This window comes from Ptiloglossa arizonensis, chromosome 6 (genome assembly GCF_051014685.1).
Source record: "Ptiloglossa arizonensis isolate GNS036 chromosome 6, iyPtiAriz1_principal, whole genome shotgun sequence".
Taxonomy (NCBI): Eukaryota; Metazoa; Arthropoda; class Insecta; order Hymenoptera; family Colletidae; genus Ptiloglossa; species Ptiloglossa arizonensis.
In genome coordinates, this window is record NC_135053.1 from 10025045 (window position 1) to 10049263 (window position 24219).

Below are 24219 nucleotides of genomic sequence, written 5' to 3' on the forward strand. Positions count from 1 at the left end.
TCTGAGAGTGTTGCCACTCCGTAAAAAGTCACAAAAATGAATATTTTTAACAAAGATATTATTTATACGCGTTTTTCGGAACTGGTTACAATTTATCAAAATAATTAAGTTTTACAATTCACTGTATTTAAAATGCAGTTTTTTCCGCGATAGAAAATTAATATTTATTTGCAAATTGGTCAAAGAATCAGTAGGTCGAAAAATTTCAGAAAAAACGTACCCTTTAACCGATTTGAATAATTAAGCACTCCGCAGATTGAGAGACACTGGTGCTTTCTCGTACCTGCGGGTACGACCGTGATATTTAGTTGTGTTACGCATGTAGGTGTAGTAAACGTTCGTGTATTCACGGCATTCCTATTTCGTTGCGCATGCGTACCTGCCATGGCTCCTCTCGGCTGATCGTTTCGTTCGTTTTTGCGTTACGTTTCGGTTGTGCTTTCGTTTAGTCCGCTCGCGATTGCCACAGCATAGTTGTGTCTACGCATCTGTTGTCTCAAATTCGGTACCGTTGGTTGAGTAACACGTTTTCGCGGGCATACCTGTTCACGACAGGGACCCTTTTAATTGTGACGGTTTTCTGTGAGCGTCTAACTACCTGATCGTGGTTTGGTGTATACAGGTGTTTACTTTAGGTGACAGCTAGAAAGGTGCATCTGCCTCGGATTTTTCTTTTTTTACGCTCTATACGTTCAGTACTCGAACGTCTGTGATTAACCTATTCACTCGATTGTGACCGATTACTCGAAGTGGAAGAACGTAGTCTTCATATATCAACAAGCATAATTTTGTTGCATTTCTTTGGAATTACCTATCATTCGGTTCAAGGTGAGTCAACGTTCGGTCAGCAATGCAAGGAACGTCTTGCTTTTTCTTCCCAAAATTATCGCTTTATAAATATTTTATAAAAATTGCATTGGACAGTTAGTGAGGTAGTAAAAGATAGATTCTTTCAATGCAAAATGTTAAATACAATATAATATGTAATTGATTTTTAATTGCAAAAGTTTAATTTGATTTCTTCGGTATATATTGATAACAAACATACCGAGATGTAAGAGTTGGCCGGTGAACAATGTGTAATATTTAAGTGTGTTTAAAATAATTGTTTCATGGATTCGAAAATGTGATATTTATGTTATTTTCGGTTTCCCTAAATAATATAAGTGATATTTTTAGTCATATTTTATATACCTGCAACATATTTATACCGAGAAGATTGTCGGGGTTGTAAAACGTTGAACGTTGATTTTGATCGCGTTGGAACAGGTATTTTTGAGCTAAACAAATTTGTAAAGCCACATTACGTTCGCAAGTACGAATAATGACGAAGCTAGTGTACTCTCGTGTCATCATAATTAAGGTTAAAGTGTTATACGCTCTTGAGCGTTAAATATATTCTTCGTCTACACTTTCGAGCTTGCTCTAAATAGCTTACTGGAATCTCCCTGCGATTCGAAACGCATCTACGCATTCCGTTCCGAGTGACAAGTACCTGGAAACCGAAACGCTGTCTATTCTATGGGTAATTCTCGTAACTAGTCGTAATAATGATAATAAAGGTCTTTGTATTCAAATTACGATTCATGTATTCCTTTACACACATTACAAAAGAAAGTAAAAAATAAAAACTTGTTTGATCCATTACAAGTACGGACAGGATGATCCATTAATGTAAGAAATCATTTTGGCGATCATATTTACGATTTACTAATATATAACGGAAAACCATATAAAATTCAAAATATGGGTAAAGTGATAAAATTACAGATTTTTTTAGTTCAAATTTTAGGTATGCATATAATAAATAGTCGCATGATCGGTCGGTCACACCACGTGCGTCTAATGCATCTTCGTTATCAACATAACAAGGAAATAGTGGAACAGTGTAGAATATTTGTGTTATTAGTCTTGCTTGCATGTTGTTTAACACAAATAGTAAAATATTCGTTTATGTTCGAAATTCAATCGTGATTCGAGGTGTTTAACTTTTTGCTGAAAAAGAATGTTACACGTTGCAACAGGTCTTCCTAAATTAGTGAGAGAATGCTATTTGGAGAAAAAGTTTTGGCCGTCTTTCAAGTGGTAGTATTGATAATACTGCGATTATTAGATACATTTTTACCGAATGGTTATTTCCTTTCGTAATTATCTCATCGACTGTCTTAATTAATATGGCTTCGTCCCCTGTGTATGAACTTGACGGCCTCGATTTACACTCATGTGAAAATCGATCCAATTCACAATATATATTTGACATATTGCGAGGTAAATTTAGAAATACATGTTTTCTAGTCTATTCAAATCTTGTTAAGTCTATAATTAGGGATAGTGTTCCCTAGTTTAATTTTAAGCTATGAATTAGGATATTTATTTAACATTATTATTTTTCGACGTATTGTTGCAAACACATTTCACACGTTTCCATAATTGTCTTTGAGTTTCGAAAATTTTCCATGCAGATGACTCACTGCCTACATTGTGATTCTATGGTTGTATCTCGTTTTACTGTCCTGAATCAGTCATTCTATTTTATTGTACGTGTCTATGTATGTACGTACATCTGTCACAGCTATGTCTGACATACATTTCTTTTACAAGTGCAAAGAATTCAATGTTACACGAAAAAAAATTTCCGTATCGCTTTTCTTCTTATAGACAAAATTCGACGATTAACATGCTTTAAAATGATGTTTATATTTAAAATATTTCGATATTTTTATGTGCAATGAAGATAGAATCTAACAAAGTCATTTCTTCAAAGTTTTCTCATATTGCTGATGTCTGACTCATTGTACCATGACTCCTGGAGTCGGTTCTCACGCTTTTCTCCGACTCTAACCTCGCTACGTTGCATATTCATTAAAATGCGTTTACAAAAAATCGTAACGAGAATAGCTCGTAGAGTACGGAACGTTTACGAATGAAAATCAATGATCATGTTACATTTATTTTGCTTTTTCTCCTTTTTTTTTAACATTTCTGAACTCTGACTCATTAGAGAACGTTTTTCAGTAACGACCGGTTCTACCGGTGTGGCTGTCTATGATCGAAGAAGTTCGGACGTCCGTCGATTCTCCTAGTCGCGTCGAGCTTAGACTTCAATCTGGCCGATAACGAAGGATGGTAAGCTCCCGTTTGCCTGGCGTAAATGTCTCAACCGCTAACAGCGTGGCTACATCGCGTGTCGTCGTGTCCGACAGTGACGTAGCTCGTGATGGTGACGCCATCTTACCGAGTGTCCGCCAATCATATCGCGCGGAGGACGAGGGTGGAACTCGCGTAAACGGAGCTCCTGGTGGTATCGAATGGAGCGAAAGCGGTCCGCCCTCGCTTTCTATGTCGGTCGATCTGCATAATCTGGTCAATCCGAATCTCCAAGACTCTGGGCATTATTCCGCTAGTCCTGAACACGCCGATGCCACTGCTGCATCCTGTGACATTCAAGCCGCGAGAAATCACGACGAAGAGGAGAACTACGAAGCTTTTGGTTCCGTCGTGGGTGACGCTGATGACGGGGTGGATTCACCGGGTGGTAGTAGTTCTGCGCCTTCACCCACCGGCATCAATTCTCTTAGGTAAGTTCGTTGCCTTTTCTATATACGTGCACCAGTTTATCGATCTGTTTTTTCGCATAACAGTATCGATAACACGGTTCGAAGGAATCGCAGTAATTTTGCGCGCGAATATTTTCAAGTTCAAGTGGACATGAGTTTCCGACGTGATCAGTAGAGGGTGCTTTGATCGTTAAGCACGAATGCGTAATGGTTAAGTAATTATGTTAATAACTATACGTGTGTTCGCGCCTTTATGCATTTATAAATTATTTTATGCGTTCTTAAATTTTTATAGTCAGCTTAGCTACTTTAATGGAATATGAAGATTTTAAATTTAATCATTAATAACAGTTTCCTCTGCGTTGTAAATTATACTACAGAAACAAAATTAATATTTCGTTTATATTACGTTCATTCATTAATATATGGACATTATGTATCGGTATTATTTGATGATATATTATTCGTAATTTTCTTGTATTTAGAGAAATTGAATTTTCTCGAACAATTAAAAAGCACAGCACCTATAAAAGAAAAAAAAAAATACAGTTAACAGTAATCGATAGAACAAATTTGATTAAAAATATTTTTCTGAAATATCAAAACGAAGAAGTTCCTACGACGCTAATTTATAATGGATTCATTGGGCACATCGCATTTCATGCTTCCAAGTTTGATACGGTTCTCTCACATTATATATTAATATCATTCGAAACAGATCTATTCCCACGATTAAATTAATGCTCCGCTAGGTTGATCCGATGAATAGAAAAACTTTCACGTGAAAAGAGAAAATAAAATCAAGCATCGCATCATCTTTCGTATCTTTTTCACTAATCTCTCGCATTTTTCTTTTAAACCGTGTTGCTTACTCACCGTTTCCTGATGTAGACGAACATCTTCTCAAACTATCGAAGTCTGTACAAACATACTTAATTTACAAATCACATATCAGGATACTGCTTTCTTTTATTTTACGTTATCGTACCTGCATCGTCTAACAATTATTCAAATGGAGATGAGTAGTAGAAATACACACACACACACACACACACACACACATGTGCGCGCATTGTACTTTAACGATATGGGGCGAAAAGAAATGTTCATTTCCGAAGCGTTGAAAAATGATTATATGTATTACGCGTGATCGGAGGAATGAAAATATCGTTTGATGAAAGAATTACGTTTAATGTAGCCGAAAATTTTTAATTTACTCACTTCGGCCTATTATTCGTTTTGTTCTAACAGAAATCCTAGAAGCCCGAATTCAACAATAGGAAGGCATTCTTGGTTGCGGACGTCACTTAGGAGAACACCACCGTGGTAAGTTTTAATTGTTTTACGATAAAAAAGTGTACATATAGAAGAACGAAAGTTAATATTTATTTAAAATTAAAATACAGATCACATAATATATTTATTTTTATTCGTATACAGGTTTATTCTAATAAGTTTGTATCGTCGTATATTATTACACATTTTTTTACCAAAATATACAAATTTCGGATTGAAACGTCGAAGTGTACAACTGATTTTAATTTGCTAGTTAAGACTGTACACTTTATTCGTTTACGTTACACGCGAGCGTGAATCGTTTTTGTCACCTTATTCTGTATCATTTTGTTTTAAACCTGTTTTAGAGTACGGCACCGCTATTAAGGGAAAGTTGTGCATGGCTCTATAAAGTGGAATAAGTTAAATATAATGCAATAGGATTGCTTTACTGTTTCAATGATATATTAACATACAAAACGGTAAATGCAGAAACATCGTAATGGTCGTGTATTAGTGGAAGTAACCATGTACGTTTTTGGTAAAAATCACTTATATTCCGAGGGTGTATACACACTCTCTTTGCAAATAATCGACCGGTTTTTACAGATGTGGATACATACGCCTTAGAGCGATTAGGTTAACAGTTTACACTCGATATTATGTAAACGCTTTCCCAGTATTTTTCTAATGTTAGGTCGCCAGAAAGGCTTAGACTATTTTTAAAGCTAGAAATGGAAACTGTAATTTTTCATTAATATTCTATTTTATGATCTCACATTCCACACAATCGCTCTTTTTATTTTCGATTACCCATTTTCATTACGAAAGTGTCGATTATAAAACATTATTTATTACAAATTTTTTTGGCGTGGCTTAAGGAGGTATTCTGGCAATTCGGTTTCAAAACATCGATTTTTTTAAATATTTTTTCAAAATATCTATGCAAAATATTTTAAAATTAACGAAATTATAGACATCTAATGAGAGCAGTGTATGAGTAACAACATTTAAACGCGTTTTTTTTCGAATCTGCATCTTTTAAACTGACTGTTAGTATATCTCAAGTTTTAGTCGATCAATTTACTTTAAATTTGGAGAAAATCTTCAATATATGTCCCTTTACCGTAGCATAGTCACTTTTATGCTAATCAAGATGCTGTTTGGTTTTTTCGTTTCGCGTAAGCAGAACAACAGGAATCGTATCAGCCATTTAAATCAGTTTTTCAAAACATATTTCATCTAAGATTATACAACTTCTTTAGTTTTTATTGTTTGCATTTCTAAAAAATCATGAATCTAGGGTAAGCATGGATAAATAAGCGTGTGAAAATTCTGCGTAGAAAAGTATTATCGTTTCTTAAGAAAAAAAATCAGGAAGAAGTCAATGTTTTTCGGCTAGATTACCAGAAGACCCCCTTAAGAGGGTTTCTGCGTCCCCGAAGGTTTTCTTTGCTAAAGAATACTATAGCGATCCGAACAAATGGTAATCCAACTGTGCGGTATCCGGTGAATAAGGTGGAGGTTGTAAAATTTCCCAGTCAAAGTCGTATAATTTTTTCTGCGCCTTTCATGTCACGCTTGCTCGAGCGTTGTCGTGCTAGAGAACAATTTCCTTTTAGTTTACCGACGTCGATTATTTTTTGCATAATAACATCCTTTGGTTCATCCAGCTGTTCGTAGTGTTCATCGTTGAAATCAATTTATTATAAATTATTTTTAATCGATAATTTTATCAAACGCAATCACATTTTACGTGGTTACGATTCTGGTTTAATAATCCTTTCAGGCAATTCATTTTCTTTGCAACAACTTCAATTACTTCTTGGGTTGTAATACAGTAGCCGTTTTTCGTCCCATATACTATCCGTTTTTAAAATGTTTTAATTTTGCTGCATTCGAAGAGCGCAATTCTTGTCCACCACGGATACCACTCGAAGTCTTACGTTATAGTGTTGTTAATGTTATTAACACTTTGCACTCGAAGATTCTTCCGTGAGGAAGAACCAGTCGTTCGACAGATTTTCTCGAAGCAAAAATGACACATTTACAAATTCGACTGTAACCATTTTTATTTCAATATTTTGTATATTTTTATATTTTGCAAGACATAGATAACATTTGAACGCAAAGTCTCCTCTATGGTGCGATATAGTAATTGCTGCACCAAATTCTGGACGCTGGATGCAAAGTATTAACAGTTATGAATAAAATATGACCGCTTCTGCTTGGAAGAAAGCGTCAACAAGGAACGAAAGTTAAGCCGATAATCCCCGGATGGAAACAATAATTATACCCCGGATGGATGAAACGAAGTCATCTCCGCCATTCTTTTTATTTATTCAGCATGAACTGAATACATAACGGTACACGTTGCCAGCAACTGTTTAAACAAAAGTCAGCCGGTCGCTGCGACAAGAGTATTCTTCTCGCGTGTTAGTTCGAATTTCAGCCACTAATGAAAATGAAAATGTTCATTTTTTTTTATTAGATCTTTACACCAGTATTACCAATAGATTAGTTAAGTTTCTTCGATCAAAATTAGCCCAAACATGAGTTCACTTTAATTACATTTAATTCTCCATTATCATGTAAATTACTTAAAAATGATTCGAATAACGTATAATTAAAAATACTCCAAATCGGTGTTGTCTTGGGACTCATTTTAACATAATAATAAATATAAGAATTTCAATTTTTATTGCTCTTGCAATAAACTTTATAACATGCTTTATAGCATGCAATATCTTAAATGTACTTTATCTTTGCTGCACTGTTGCTGTTAATAAAGTGGGTCAATAGGAGAAAGACGGCGGTCGACACAAGCAGTTTATATAACGATATTATAGTTAAACGTTTCGACCTATATTTGGGCATTCTTCGATCAAATTAATAATTTAAAATATAAAAAATATAAAAAGAAGAAAATACAGCAAGAAGTCCCAAATGTATAAAAATATAAATTTTCGATGTATTGAGTTACCATTAGAAAATTTAAAACGTAAAAGTTTAATACTTATATAATTATAATATGTTATAATCGTAGGAACATTATTCTCGAGTCTTTCGAGGAAGTCTCGGGAAGGTAGAAAAACTCGGAAATGTTCGAGTATGTATTTACGCTGCCTCAAGCGAACAGAATGAGTCCGAACCGAGACGTTGCGATATACAAACATTACGTCGCGCAGCTATACGACAAATTAATTTTAGACACGATCCGTAAGGCAAAACCGATCCAATAAATTCCCTATTGAAATATAAGATTGAACATTTTAAATATTCGAAAAAGATTAGCGGCGAGGGACGTTAAAAAGTTTCTTCCGTTTTATAAAATGGTGTTCACAAGTAAGTTCGATTAAAATGTGAGTTCTTCTTGCCCGTTACACAAATGAAGTTACCAATAGTTCGTTATATGTGAAAATAAAGTACTATATATGCCGTCTTACGAACTAAGGAAGGAATGAATACCTTGGAAGAATTTCTTCGTTTTAATTACAGTTATCCAGTATAGTAGTGTGTCTGAAAATTAACGTAGAAGTATAATTGAACTAGCTCTTCGAACAGGTGTCTCAGGATGGCGCAGACTGTTAACTGTATTTCTCATCACTGTTAATTGTATTTCGTTCGCTTTCATTGTGCCTCACTTTCAACACCAATGTATACGATGTCAATTAAATTGGAGAGATTTTCACATTTAACTTATCTGTCTTTCAAGTTGTCACACCTAGGCCTCTAGTCTCTGATAACTCGAGAATCACTACTGGACCTACGGTATGAAGAAAGCGCAACGAGAGCGAGTAATCGTTTAAGGCGTCCCTTCGATATTCTCTACTCGAGAAAATCTTGTTATGTACGTATGTAACAGTTCCAATGTAACAGTTCGCAAAACAAAATTTTTGTCACGGCGGTATCATTTGTATCCGTTGACTCTGGATTCAATTTGCTGCGCGAGAATTTCCGCCGCTTCGAAAGACGGAACAATGACGAGGTTTGCGTGCGAAAAAGTCGTTGCCGTGTAACCGCTTGATAAATTATGGCCGTCTAGTCGTGTTAATAGACCGAGGTAGATAAGAAACTCGTTTAATTTCCGAAGAAAGGTATCCGTGGTTATCTACAAGAAACTCGTTAAGTTCCTTTTTACAAGGGTAGATGTCTAAAGTTGTCTGTACAATGTAAAGGAAGTTGTTATGTGTAGAATGTGCGAAGAACATTATTAGGTAGCGCATACAATGCTTTCCATTCTAGTATTGGCGAATCCGTCACAAGAATTTAATAGATAACATCCACTGCGTACAGACAGTTACGTTTAACTAACTGTACTTGCATTTGTTCATGGTTCTGAGACGTAACATTCTTATAGCTACATAAACCGGGTAGTCTTTAAACTCGTATTCGATATGCAGTTAATATTGGATGCAATGGTATAACGATTAACAGAGTGGATGTTCCAAAAGATTAATGAAAAATAATGTAACGTTTTAAAAGGAAGGTAATTTTATCACGAATGCGCGGTGAAATATTTTACAGATAAAAAACCAATCAAACACAATTAAATCGAGAAATATACGTTTTTATCGAGGAATGTTTGGACACCGACTTGGAAAAAATTTGTTATACACTACTACAAATGTGTAGGCGCGTTTCAAGCACTGATTGGTTGAATGCAATTGGATATGCAAGCTGATTGGCAACGACTTCGACACATTTGTGTAATATAGACTTCCAAACCTTTTTGAAGCCGGTATAGAGAAGAGTGTCCTTTTTATTTACACTTAATTATTTCGAATAAATAATTATTTATCGGACGAATTTATTTGTAAAATATGTCGGTTATTTTTTCCACAAGCTGATCGCTTTCAATTTGAACCTGTTATCAGTTCATAGTGAGTCGTAACTGATACATGACAATTTCTTAATTATATGTTTTTATGTCACCTTCATTATTCGAAGCATATGTATACTTAAATTATGCGTACGGAAAAGTACTCGTACTTTTATCTGTAATACTATTTCGCGATTGCAAAGAAAGACCTTGAAATTTCTTGGCGACAACATCGCAGAACACCTTGTGTATTATTCTCTATGTCATTCAAAGCGCACACCGTATCCTCGCCAAATTTTATTACACGACTCTTCTCCGTAGTATCCTATAGTCTCTTTTTGGCTCTATCTACAATATTATAACAAATTTTGGCCACCGTTTGTTGTCCTCGTCTATTCGGTTCACTTATAGAAATTGAAATTTGGCCGAACGTCAATTTAGATAGTTGAACGTCTTTGGCAAATGAAATACATAGTTGCACAATTTTTCAATGTTCCGTTCGAAAATTCGAAAATAATCATAAAAGCGAGGTACCGATCGTGAAATTAAAAAAAAAAAACGAGAAATTAGAGATAATTCTGTGCTCAGTTTTATTAATATCGTTAGTGTTTCGTTGCAAAAAATGTTATTGCGCAACAATACTTCGACAAATTTCTCACGGTCGTATTTCTGTGTTTCAGTTCCGGTAGGAAGAGACTTAGTTCCAATGCATTAGCAAGGTAAGAATGAATCATCAATTGTTTGATTTTATAAGCAGCACCGGTAAAGTAACGCGTAAGACGTTACGCAAGACGGTTTTTCAATTTCATTTCATCACGATGCCACGAAACTTGTTTTAGTTGAGCAATTTCCGTGCACGGACAAGAATACGGAAAAATTTTAGTACCGCGTAAATTAGCGGATGGAAAAGTTCAACATTCTCATTGTTAATATTAAAATTATTCTCTCAATCGTCTTAATCTTTATCATCTTAAATAGAACGCGCGAAGAACTTTAAAGAAAAAAAAATAAAAAAATAAAATAAAGAAAAAATTCTACCTCGTTTCGCAAGCTCGTGAGCTGATGTCATGGGTTAACAATAGCAGCGATGTATGTAACTCAGCGCGGAAGAATTTGTAATTCGTAGAAAGGGATCTTGGGGCGTCCTTATTTAACCGATAATTTTCAAGTCGATCCTTTCGCGAAACGCAAAACGACGGACTTTCTAAAGCGTGGGCAACGACTGCCTGCACACGCACTTCCACATCCCATCCCATTTCCTTTTATGCTTTTATGAATACCTTAAACATATACATTCAACCTGTAACCTATATTTTTCCACTTACGTCATTTTCCTATGTTTCTTAGCGTCATTTTTTAACTTTAAATTATAGGTGTCGAAAATATTTAAAATCTCGTTTCAACGGACATTTTTAATGTATTAACATAATTATTTTGTAATTACATAAGATTTTCTTCTGCACTTAAAGTTGGTATTAGTGCCGAGACAGTGTAGTTGGAAATATCTATCCCTTCATCGAACTATGAGAAAGATTCGTGTGTATTTTTTCTTCTCGAGTAGATCGTATATAAACGATTTGTTTAAATTATTGAAGTATACCGAATGTTTTTATACCCGAATAACTGACTGTGTCGAAATATTCTACGATCAAGCTATTTGAAATTTGATTCGAATAATCAAGTTACACGAAACATTGCTCGAATAATCGAGTGTGTCAAATTCCTCCAATTCGCTCGAAACTTTTTTCATATTTTCCCATTAATAATTGTCGCGTTGCGAATTAACACGCGTTAATAATTGCCAATCTTTGTTGTCTTTACAGCCAATTGTATCGAAGTGGCAGTTTTAATAGCTCTGGCAGGGGCTCCAACTGTGATCCAGCGGACGATATGTACAGCGATGTTTCCCTCGAGGATGATGTCATTGTTCTCAATCATAGAGTAAGTAAATTCATAATTATCTACCGTCATTAATCATGAAAATGAAAGCCGATAACGATTTAGATTTGGTATATACGTGGTTTCGATTGATCACATAGCTCGACGGTTACTAAAGTTGGCAACACGAACTGAATTTACGATACGATCTGACTTGTTGGTTATTTATCGGATTTAGAATTTATATTCTCGGTTACCTTGACACTTTTTCGCACAGTGATTTATGAATCAGAAACCCTCCAAATTCTATTTAGAAATACCTTTTTTTTTTTTTTTTTATTTAATATGAATTGACGTATCGTAAATCCCCGAGGACATCGCACAACAGTTCGAAATTATGGGATCGAGGACCGATTTCCTACATTATAGTCCCTGGAAGAAATATGGGGGGGTCGGGGTCGTAAAAATAGTAGGGGGTGAAAGTGGAAGCATACTTAAGTGTTCAGAGTTAAGAGCCCTGGGGTACCGATACTATGCAGGATGTTTGCCAAACTTCCACAAAAACGTGTATTCGAAAATGCTTCGTTGAAACGTTGTACAAAAATGCATCTAGATGACAAACGATACATAGGCATTTATTTAAATGCAATGTTTCGATTAGAAATGTTCTAATCGATCTCTATTTTCTACCTAAGCGATCGATTTTGCGAATACGCATCATTATTAAAATAATTAGATACAATTAAACAGCTGTTCAACATAAGTCGACAATTAATTAAGTGGACACTATACCCAAAGTTGTTATCAGATTTTACAACTTTAGATTTTTAACGAGGCAATCGTTATTTTGGCATTCCCGCGCATTTCCAACACTCAAAGCTTCAAAACTTTGGGTTAAAAAAAACTCAAATAATTTAATATTCGAAAGTTACGAATATTTATGCATTATTCAAATAAGATTACATTCGAATGTTATTATTCAAATAAGAAAGCATTCTTGTATTCTCATTATTTTAATAATACGACTATTGGTCATGTATCGGGCCATCCTCATAAGTAGGAGAAAGCGGGGTAATTCCGACAATCTAAGCAAGAAATGCTATCAAATTTGAATAATTAAAATAATGTAGAAAAAAAAAATAATGTTAAAAGCCGGCTGGAATTACCCCTTCCTTTTGACCGATATCATTCCGCACTTTGTATTCGAATATTTAAGATAATACACAGAATTAAATTTAAATACCATCAAGAACCATATGCGAGTTTAAAAGTAGAAACATTTCTCTATTTAATGAAATTGATATTAATAATTTATATCAATTTCAAGTATTAATTCACCTTGCTTGAAAATCGGCCGTCATTGTAAGGTAATGTTCGAAAGTAAACACTCACAGGGTAATTCGAAACAAAGATTGCTAATATCACTGGAACGATGAATTTTAACTAGCTGCATCGCTAATAGGTGGCACTACGATAAAATATCAAGTATACGCGTTATCTATTATAAGAAATAACGATGGCCGGAAATACCACGCTTTCCCCTATACACTTCTACACGAAACGATAAACTCATATTTCTCCAAACAAAACTCAGAAGCGTTAAAAAGAAGTTTAAAAAAAATTTGCTCTTAAATTAAAAGAAAAATAGTTCAAAGTTAGCTAGTTCCGATGCAAATTCCCTCTTTGAACAAGCTAACACGGAAAAATTTATTTACGTTTATTAACCGCTGATACATTTTTCCTCCTATAAAATTATCGATCCTTCTTTTAAAGAAACTCTTCGATTCTCTTGAGAAGGGTACAGTCGGGCAGTTTTTGAAACGCGTCAATGTTTCTTACCTACTTTCAAACCAAATGATTTTACAAACCTCAGAACGAATAGTTTATGGTACTTTCGTCAAGCATCTGAAGTTGATCCCAATATTGATGTCGAGCTGTTCCACGAGTAGTTTTTGTGTCAAAATTTGCCCGTGAAACACAACGTTTAACCTAATGTACGGGGCTCTTGCGAAACAAAATTACTGTCCCCGAAGTACGAAAGAGTATCGTTTTATCCGCGTAGAGTACATTTACAAATCAATGACCGATAAAAGGAAAACAAATTCGACACTGTCAGCACCGTAGATGTGTGCTTCTAATTCTCCTTGTCGACCTCAGCCACATTCACCTACCGAGAGTCCCACAAACCACGTTAGGTTCCAACAACAACAACAACAACCACCACTACCACCGTTGCATCCACATCCTTACGCATATTATCCGTCACCACTGCCACCATATACGCCCTACAATCCATACGGTCCTTATGCAGCTCATTCTCCGAATGCATATTATTCATCGCCCTATTGTAATAACGTAGCACAAGAACCAAAAGGTTCTTCGTCTTGGATCAGCATTATCTTGCTAGTTCTTGTGATATTGTGCGCCGTTAGTATTGTGTTCTACCGGTCCCTCTCTCGCGATACTCGACGAAGAATAAACGCTAGGCTACCCATCATAACGCAAACGCTACAGGTATGTTCTGGTTGTTGTGTAATCCTCGTTTATTATTTAACACGTTGACCGCCGTGTCACGCGTACATTCGTCCGATACCAATATTTTCGGCTATCGTGTTATCATTTTTCAAGGCACAAACACGAGATCACGAATAAAATCGTGAAAATCCAACAGGTGTTCGGAAGCGATATTCTCTGCAGCAACTGTGGTAATTATTTAGAAGTTGTCTAGCATTATCACCGATACCGACGATTTTTAAATATACTGCGGAGAACGAGATTTTGAACAATTTTTTTCTATATCTATAAATACTCAGTTTTAGTCTCCAAGGTAGTTTGAAATAATTATCAGTAATGTTACATTGAAATCAGCGAGAACAGAAAACTTTTGAGTAATATCAGCGAGGAGAGAAAATGTTTGAATTGAAACTTTTAGTCGATAAGAATATAAATTACGAACGAAAGTCTACAACGACGGTTAAGAAAAGTTTGACGAAATCGGTGGTTTTTGGCGGTCGACGTGTTAAACATTATTCGATCATTAATGACGGTGTCGACGCCAGTTGCGTTTGTTCTCCAAGACGCTCGCGAATCCGTTAAATACTGAACACAGGATGTGAAAAAGAAATGGATTCGAGATTTTAGGGGCGTACCAGAGGTTGTCCCAGAAATAAGCGGCCAAACTTTCGTGGTTTTATTCTATCCGCATCGATAGGTCTGGAAACGCGTCTCCTTCGAGTTATAAATACTTGGCGATAGAGTTTCGCAAGAATGCCTGACAAAGGTTGGAAATACAAGCAGTATTATCATTTTCTTCGTGTTAGTGGTAAACAATAACGGTGCTTGTTATGATCAGATAAGTTGATTTAACGTTGCTCACGGCGAAAGGAAGAGCAATATCCGTTTCATGATCAAACTTTCTAGACATTCTCACGAAACTTTACCGCAGAGAAGAAAAGTGTTCGCAACCCGAAAAGGAAGCGTTTCCGGACATATGACCGCGCGACCTTTTTTTTCCTATTCGAGATGGATAAAATAAGCGTACTCGAAGTTACGTCACTTACCTCCAGAACGATCTGCGTATAAGAGAAGTAAAATTAATAATAAGAATGATACGTTTCTATCGCACGCGAGACCGAATATAGAGGGGAAAAAATAATAATAATGAAATATCGAGCGAGAAAGAGAAAGAACGTGAACATTTAACGTATCAAAGTAAAAATGAGCGTACGTTACGGTACAAAGGTGAGGAAAAAAACCTTCTCGGAATTAATTACGATCCAATATCGCACATGATTAACACGCTTCTGTTTACGACGCGTGAACTTCGAACCGTATGCAATTTAGCGAGATTTTGGCAAGAGTTTGGCAAGAGTTTAAGTAATAACGATAAGATGATTTTACGCAACTAACGATTATCTTTTCCGATTTGGTACCACGTTAGCTGGAAAATATTGGAACACCTGCGTTAATTAAGCATTAATTTGAATTTATTTGGTTTTTATCTTAGCTTTATCTTTATTTTGGTTTTTATCATAGTTTCCGTTATCTTGAATCGTTTCTTTTGCATATTCTTTAATTCGTTTCAAAATTAAGGGCACCTGAACACCTCGAAACGGTTACTATTCGGTATTTTGATCGGAATTGAACCGGGATGCCGAAAGTTTCTTGCCAGGTACAGTCAGTCGCATAAGTTTACGTATATAGGTCTAATGTATTATGAAAACTCAAAGTAAGAATACAGTCTGTTGTGTTCGTGTTTACAGCGAAGAATCAACAAAATATAAATATTGTATACATCGTACGAGGAACAATTTTTGTACTTTCGTCCATTAGAATTCCCATTAAAATACGTGCTTCGTTTTAATTAAGTTTAAAAAGATGCACGTATACCTTTTACGGAACAAACATAAGGAAGATATTTATAAGAGAGTTATTCGTAATTTGAGAATAAAAAAAAAAAAATTGAGAGTTTGAACAAATCGTTGCGCATCAACTTCTGCTGCAACTACGAAAAGGGTTCATTGATAAACAACTGGATACCTATAGAAGTATCGTAACTGTTGCATTGCTATAGAATCGTATTATTTATAGAATGAACGCAGACTTTTGCGACCGATTGTAGGCATGTTCTGGTATTCGAAGCTCGGTTCACGTCGGATTTTACTAAATTGTATCGGGCGTTGAAATTTGTGAACTTTGGAGTGTTTTCTAAATCCACGCGTTATGCAATTATAGAATCTTGGGGACGAGGGAAAAAGAAAAGTCCGAGATTGCATAAATAATGTAATATGATTTTATTTCACGTTCGAGCGGATGATATACGACCGTTCCATATTTTCTGGCAATAATTTCGTTCCGGTTGCTGCAACAACGTTTCCAGTCATCGTACGAGTTTACAAAATTTCCGTACGCGTACGTTTTTGAAACAAACAGTTGATCCCGAAAACGAATCTTAATATTCGAAAGTGCGGCAACACGCGTTAAATAAATTCCAATTCGAACGTGTTACGTTGGATCGAGTTTCGGGTAGCCGAACATCTTCGTTGATAATGTTTATTATCGCGTTCGTTGAAAATGAATTCCGTATGGGTGACATTTCAATGAGTGGAACATCGAATAATTAAAGAGCACAAACGTTTCTCATGTCCAGGGTAATAATCGTGGGGACAGGTCCCTTTAAACCGTAATCACGTCTCCCCGAGCGATTTTCTGAGCGGCACGTCCTAAAAAAGGTTCGTCTTTTTGAACCTGTAGACCACGAAGAGCAAACGAGACGCAAAACAGAATTATCCAGCGGAATTTATTCTATTTTCTAACAAGGCTCCCATACACGATACCCAATACTTCTTCTGCGAGGGATGCGAAGATAATTGTTCCACGTCAGGAGTGGACAATAACGGGACTTACAAACGAGACGAGAATAGAAACGATGGTGTCATTGAATTTTCATCGAAAAAGAAAATCAATGTCGCCACTAATATGTCCGGGACAACCGTGACACGATCGACGACCACCTAGTTGTTAAAATTTAACGCAATTAAAATCGAAAAACGTATATTTAATATCGTATATTTTTTCATTCGATGCCTGTTTACCCATTCACGGCATTATAAATTCCAAACGCCAGGAAAGTAAAAGAGAGCGTTAATTACGATAATGCACGAGTGAGGTACTTGCGTAATTATGAATGACCGAGCGAATTACGCAAACCTGAGGTAACATTTTCATTAAGACGTAACGTTGTATTCGATGTATATTGAATTACACACGTTTGTTTCTAGTGTAATACTTTTATTACAGATACAGTTATACTTGTTAACGAAGAGGATAGGATTCTCATGTTCGAAAACTGTAATTAGAGTACAGAACGCATAGAAAATATCGTGGTTCGTCGCTTCTACATACGATAAAATGGACCTTGAAGCTTTATCGAATCTATGCTTATTAGCCATCATTTTCTTTTATTATAATTGCGTACGGCGCTGGAGTAAAAACGTTTATAAATCGTCGCATAATACTTTTAGAATTTTCGATTAACGACAGGGAATAAATTCGGAAAATTATTTTACCTTATTTCTACAGAAACTTATTTGAATTTATACGAATAAAGAAACAGAGGACAGAAATAAAATAAACATTTTCTAAATCACTGTTTTAGTTCCTTTTCTTAACAAAATTAAACCGAAGAACTTGTCAAGTAATATTGAAACTGGTCCTGAAATTTCTTATTCATTCTAATTTTATGTTTTCAATCGATAAACAAGGTATCTCGATTAAAGTTGATTTTGCAGTTTCGTGTAACGTCGGTAAACGTACCTACAAATTTATTGGAACAAAATCACATTGTATATTTCTTTTATTACAGAAACAAATGCGAAACGAGTGTGACGTATAATACGGTCACTGAAAATTAATAAAATTTCATAGAACAAAATTATTCGTGTATCGATAAATAAATCAAAATTATTAATTTTGTGAAATGAATATTTGAATCAAAGAAAACAAAGCATGACATGTCTTAAAGCAAAATCCGATGGTTTCTTTGGATGGAAAGGTTGGCCCCTGCTCAACTTTTTAATTATTCTTGGTGTGATTGGTTATCTCGGATCCGATTTCTTCAAGAAATGTTTAGCGAAAGTGACTAACATGATAAGAAGCACAATAGGAACTTCGTTGTAATACGAAATATATTACTGACGAAATCACCAGTTTTACGCTACATGGTATTTAATGCAATCTTCTTCCAAAGAACTGTATTAGATTTATTATATTTACATAATTCGCGAAAATTCACATCTCCATTACAAGAAATAATTACGTACTAATTGAATAAAGTTAAGTTAGAATAAAATTTCAATTTAAAACATTTTTTGTTTGAAACATAAATTTATCAGTTACACATGGAATACCTTACATAAGTAGCAAAAAAAATCCTTCGTACTGGAGACTGAAGCGATTAATTGAACCTTATAACAGTACAAGATTGATCCTATTATCGGCAATGTACAGTGTTATCTACAATCTACATTTTTTACCTACAGTAAGAAGCATTTTATTTAATCACATCTACCATTTCACAACTTATACTTGGTATATTAATAATTAATAGTTGTGTTTAAATATCTGATTAATTAATACAGAATATTTCATTATCCGTGAGCATAATTTTAGGGATACATTCAGCATACACAAATAAAAAACCTTTCCGATTTACAGCTATTCGTCTTCTCAAAAATCTGTTTTCAAAAAAACCGCTCAATGTGACCACCATTTACTTAAATACAAGCTTACAAATACTAATATTTATTAAACGATATTTATAAATGTATGTATATTTGATTATATCGCTTATTAAATATTATTTGTAAACATATTTAATTATTGTATATATAAATATTGATATTTACTTATTAGTAATGCTTATTTACAAATAGACAGTAAAGTTATGCACGGTGTATGAAATAGTGATTATAAATACCTCGTATAATAGGTTAGGTTTAGTTTATACGGAAAACGAAAAAAAAAAAAAACAAAAATTCCTCTTATTTAGAAACAAGATACAATACAATATATGAACTTTTTCTATTATTTTGGTGCATTGAATGTACCTCCGAACTTATATCTATTAGTAACAAAATATCTCTGCAGATAGTATTCTTCATTTTATATTTTAATTTCAGTGTATGATAATTCGTGTATTTCCGACAATGATATAAACCATGTGTTGCAAAGTGATCAGGGGCGTATACGATCATTTGGCATATGTCAAGATTCTATCGCATTAATGCGCTCTGTATGTCATAATTGACTACAATACTGTTACATTAGAAAAAGCTATTTTACAATTTATATGCACGAAACATACATATTACATAACTTTATTTCAAGGTAATAGTTGATGTTGACCACTTTTTACGTGAACTCCACTTTAAAATAGGTGTGAAAAAAAGATATAAAAATTTGTCGAAATATAAAAACTTGTTGATTAGCTGTAGAGCTTTCCGCGCCCTTTATCTGAATTTATAAAACACTCACAGGGGTGGTCGTGGTAAATTGTTCGATATAACGTACGCGCGATATAAGACATATGTGGATTCGTCAGAGTTAGTCGATACGCAGTATGGAGTGCACAAATAGCCTCGCGGCTACTCCCAGCTTACAGTGGGCGATTGAGACGACCGATTATGTTCGAAGTACGCTCGAAGAAACGGAAGTGCGCGTAGTGTTGTGACTCTCTCTTCCTCTGTCCGTGCATTTTGGATTATCTACACGTTCATTAACGGACTTCACTACTGTACGGGAACACACGAAATTTCGAGGTTAGGTTAGTGACAGACTGTACACGAGGTTGGATAAACAACCGGCGTGCTTGCACGTCGTTCTAACGGAATAATCCTCGGTATTGGATTAGTCAAAGAGGATGATGAGTCTACCTGCCACAGGCGTGACGTGACATATCACGAATCAGAATGGATTCGAACATTTACGATGAGCAGACGGACTCGAACATGATCGAACATTCCGATCGTGACAATCGAATAACTTCTGGGGAGGGGCCGTCTCCTGGACCTGGAGCCGGCCTCGAATATGACCTATGGGAAGGCCAGTTTCAATTCGTTGGACAGACGCCGTCTTCTCGCGTTAGTCGCCTACCTCGTCGATGTGGTAGACTTACCGAGCAAGTAAGATTTGCCGATTCGTGGAATTATTATATACACGCGATGATAATTTTTTCCTTATGATAAAGTCGTGATTCTAACGCAACTTAAGTGTGTGTAGTACGAAAGAAGAATCGAATGAATCAGTACATGTAACTAAAATGTAATTAAGTAGAACTCTTAATTTTATTAAACATTTTTTTAAAAGTAATAATAGTATAATAATTATACATATAGTAAATATTTTATTTCGAAATGTAATACGTGCAAATTATTGTCACCATAATCGATTCCTAAAGAACTATAAACCTATTTACTAATTCGATAACAAGAGAAAGAACTTCAAATATAAAAACATAATTTTCATACACTTGAACGATGAATTACATTTAACATTAATTTTTATTCTGAAAGGATCCGAATAGTATTCCTTCGTGATGTTCATGTAATGTTTTGACAGAGTGTTTTGCACTCACTTTTCTTTATTCTTCAATTTATCTGATTGCTTCATGTCAAGGCTCAGTACACACGTGAGTACTGTCGTGTGAATGGGTTAATTATTAATGAAATTAAGCAGTAGTCGTAATTTTAGTACACACAAAGTAATGTTACATTTATAATATAAAGCGTTAATGTAAATTTTAAAGCAAGGTAAATTCACATTACCTGCGTATTTATGTTTGGTATTCCATCTTGGGAGCAGTGGTGCTCATTGAATATATGGTACGAGCTAATTATAGACTTCTAAGAAATGTGTTCAAAATAAAATGCGGCTATTCGAAACTATATTTTTCAAATTTAATAAGAATTATAAATAACTATAATTATATTTCGAGTTTCATATATAGAAATAAACATAATATTAATGCTATAGAAATAATGTTCCTGGAACTTCGCTTGTTGCGATTGAACACCACTGATGTAAAACCTCGGGAATGTGAAGACGCACGTGCGCGAAATTTTAAACGAAAATTTACCATCGACACCTTCGCCAAACACTTTCTTTGTACTTTCGTGTTAACTCTTACAAGAATTATCTTCTTAATATATTCAAATCACTGTTTTATCTAGTTAGTCCATGAGAAATAATATAGCAAACGAATTGCTTTAATCAACAATTATAAAGTTAAATGAAATATTATAAAACTGTGCAATATTTTTCTAGGTTCAAATGATCCAGGAACAAATGCATGCTTTAGTGGATACTCAATCAGTTGGGGAGGAACGGTATGCAAGAGCAAAACAGGAAAATGCTACGTTGCAGGCAAGAATATTAATGTTAGAAGAAGCTGCCAAAGACACTGAAACTAGAGCTGAAGAAAAAATTCAAGTAAGTCTTCTAATCTGCTCAAACAAACACATGTAATTAGTTTTTCATAAGTTCTTTTGTAAAATTTACTTAAAAATATATAAAATTTGGACTTTTTGTTACATTAGATTATATTATGTATAAAAACTGAATTATCTGTCATTTAATGTTATAAATTCTTGTTATTTATATTTTAAATAATAGTAACATGGTTATAATATTAAATTTACACAATGTTTTAATATAATTAAATAATGTTATTCTAGGCAGAACAACGAAGACATAGAGAATGGGTGAATCGTTTAGAACGCGAACAACAATTACAACTAGAGAATTATGCCATAAAATTTCAAGCAACAGAGTTAGAAAGATCTAATTTGAGGGAGGAAATAGTAAGGTTACGTGAGCAACTTGAAAAGATAAAGGTAGAAAGAAGTCAATTGGAAAATGACCTTGAAGAAGCTAGAAGAGAAGTGGAGATTGCGCGTGAAAATGAACGTCAAGCAACAAGCCGAGCTAACGAAGCTCACTATCAGCTGAAAGCTGCTAGAGAAGAACTCTTAATAAGAGTGGAGGATCAACAAAAAATAGAGGAATTAATGCAACAGGTGGCACAACTGAGGACTCGTAATAAGAGTATGTTTTAAATTGATATATTTCATTTAACAATTCATGGTAATATTGTTACAAATGTAATGATACATTTTCTGTTAGGCTTGGAGGAATCACGGGACGAATTGCAGGCTGCAGCGGCTCTGCAGGCAGGCCGTGAACTTTTAATGTTAAATCCCTGTGACAATACTGCGCAAAAAGGACCTAGTCTCGCTGTAGAATTATTAGCCGGCATGAATCAAGATCAAGTATGTTATGCTCATTAATCTCATAGCAGTTGTAATTGTTAATCTATAAATATAATTTTGTATTGTATATTTTCTCATTATTTGGATTTCATTATAGATGGATGGCCAGATTTCTGGAGATTATGCTGATCTTTGTAGTATATCTGAAGTATGTATTAAGTTATGTATACAACGTTATATGCATTTACATTGATCATCATAAGATTATCTAAAACTCTTTATTACAGATGAGACAAGCTTTAAAGGAGCAGCAAGAGGTCAATACGCAATTAAGGGCATACATTGATGGAATCTTATTAAATATAGTTGAGAATTATCCTCAGTTGTTAGAAGTGAAACAAACACACTGAACTATTGCATGAATAGTCAGTCATTAAGTTTAATGTTAATTGTTTAAGGCAGTTGTACATTACACTTTTTTGTTGGAACTTTTATTTATAGGTTTATACGAGCAATGTTGTCATAAACTATTATACAAATACTATGTGGGGAAGCAATTTCCGTCCATGCGATCTTAAAATTTTAGTAACATGTTGCAATCATTTAATTTGATGTTTTCACTGCCACTGTTATTACTATACATTTTTTATACAAATGCAGTGAGCAAATTAAAACATTAAAATAGGAACTAGGTAATTTTGCATGAAATTTAATTAAAAAGTTATCGTAAGCTCTGTATTGTCTGAGTTTTGGAATTCAGAGCTTTACAACGTTGCCGTTTGTAGAAATGGTATATAAAACTATTTTGGAATATTCAATGAAATTTAATATGTACTATAATGTGTAATTCATTACGCATAAAATCATAGTTTTTCCTTATGAGAAGGTGAATGAAAAGTATTTGAAGGTTCTTAGCAAAAGAAAAGATGTATAGCTGCATTCAGTATCACAAAACTTGTGATGTAAAAAAAAAGTACCTACAAAATTTAACACATTAGGAAGAACACCACCTTTCTGATTTCAAAAGATCGATATTTCTTTACATTTTCTAAAAATTGAACATTTTAGAAATACTAATCTACAACGTCAAGGCAAAATTCGAAATATCAATGAAAATATAACGTTTTGTATGGGACTTCTCCAAGTACTCCAGTCGCTACTCTGCACCAAAGCGCTTCAATCTTTAAACTATACACACGTTTTTTTAAAACAGGTTTTTTCAAATTGTTGGGTAATTTGTCTTAGAAACTACTTATCTTATTGATTGTAAATTTGAACTATATATTCACAGTAACATTTTTTATCATTGCACTTACGAATTTTTTTTTCGATACATTTTCACAGGACAGAACCCAATATTTTATGTTAAAAATTTTTCATTGTTCACAAAATGAGAGTAATATTACAGTTAATGTTTACATGTAAATACAAATTTTAACTTAAAATTGTCTAAGATTGACAAATATGAGTTTGACTCGTACTAGCGCGTTTTGGTCCAAATCATGCACTACGAGTTTAATTCGTAGTTTAGATTGAAGAATTAAAAAAAAAACTAGCAATTTCTTCCGCATAATTGACATTTCTTTCTTACAAAAGTTGCAATGCGACTAAGAAATGCAAGTAGCATTGTACGAAGACTTACACAACTAGACACTTATATTTTCTATATTCATTAACATATATTTAGGAAAATTGAAAGAAATATTGTTCAAAGAAAGTACTTTCGATATGTATATAAAACATTTCTATTAGACACTCTGCATCATCAGAAAAAATTCACAAATAATATTATCAGCATTTTTTAGTTCGAAAGGTGATGTTTTTCATTAATATTTTGATTCATAGTTTACAGTATACCTAGGAATTTATACTGAATGATATAGAAAAAGTAATTAAATAATTATATTTTACTACCTCTAGT

At 34.3% G+C, this 24219-nt stretch overlaps 2 protein-coding genes across 4 annotated transcripts; both read left to right on the forward strand.

Annotated features, from left to right (window-relative positions):
- Positions 1 to 119: 119 nt before the first annotated feature.
- On the forward strand, positions 120 to 23132 carry Nuf (rab11 family-interacting protein nuf). Of its 3 annotated transcripts, XM_076313432.1 has the most exons (11): positions 126 to 828; positions 3016 to 3126; positions 3204 to 3578; positions 4809 to 4883; positions 10335 to 10373; positions 11478 to 11595; positions 21355 to 21519; positions 21765 to 22134; positions 22213 to 22358; positions 22456 to 22506; positions 22586 to 23132. In XM_076313432.1, exons 3-11 carry the CDS (start codon positions 3340 to 3342, stop codon positions 22706 to 22708), a joined length of 1326 nt encoding a protein of 441 aa, XP_076169547.1. In that variant the 5' UTR covers positions 126 to 828; positions 3016 to 3126; positions 3204 to 3339; the 3' UTR covers positions 22709 to 23132. The 3 variants fall into 3 exon arrangements, with proteins under 3 accessions (XP_076169545.1, XP_076169547.1, XP_076169546.1); XM_076313430.1 differs by having other exon boundaries at positions 120 to 828; positions 3016 to 3578; XM_076313431.1 differs by lacking the exon at positions 126 to 828 and adding an exon at positions 887 to 1525 and having other exon boundaries at positions 3016 to 3578.
- On the forward strand, positions 13264 to 15711 carry LOC143147818 (uncharacterized). Its single transcript, XM_076313435.1, has one exon. It carries the CDS (start codon positions 13657 to 13659, stop codon positions 14092 to 14094), a length of 438 nt encoding a protein of 145 aa, XP_076169550.1. The 5' UTR covers positions 13264 to 13656; the 3' UTR covers positions 14095 to 15711.
- Positions 23133 to 24219: the final 1087 nt, after the last annotated feature.

Bases quoted from the DNA above. Each gene is read 5' to 3' on its own strand.
- Nuf (XM_076313430.1), top strand. From the start codon at position 3,124: ATGGTAAGCTCCCGTTTGCCTGGCGTAAATGTCTCAACCGCTAACAGC. The intron at 10,374-11,477 runs GTAAGAATGAAT...TTGTCTTTACAG, and splicing joins AGTTCCAATGCATTAGCAAG to CCAATTGTATCGAAGTGGCA. The intron at 22,135-22,212 runs GTATGTTTTAAA...ATTTTCTGTTAG, and splicing joins ACTGAGGACTCGTAATAAGA to GCTTGGAGGAATCACGGGAC.
- LOC143147818 (XM_076313435.1), top strand. From the start codon at position 13,657: ATGTGTGCTTCTAATTCTCCTTGTCGACCTCAGCCACATTCACCTACC.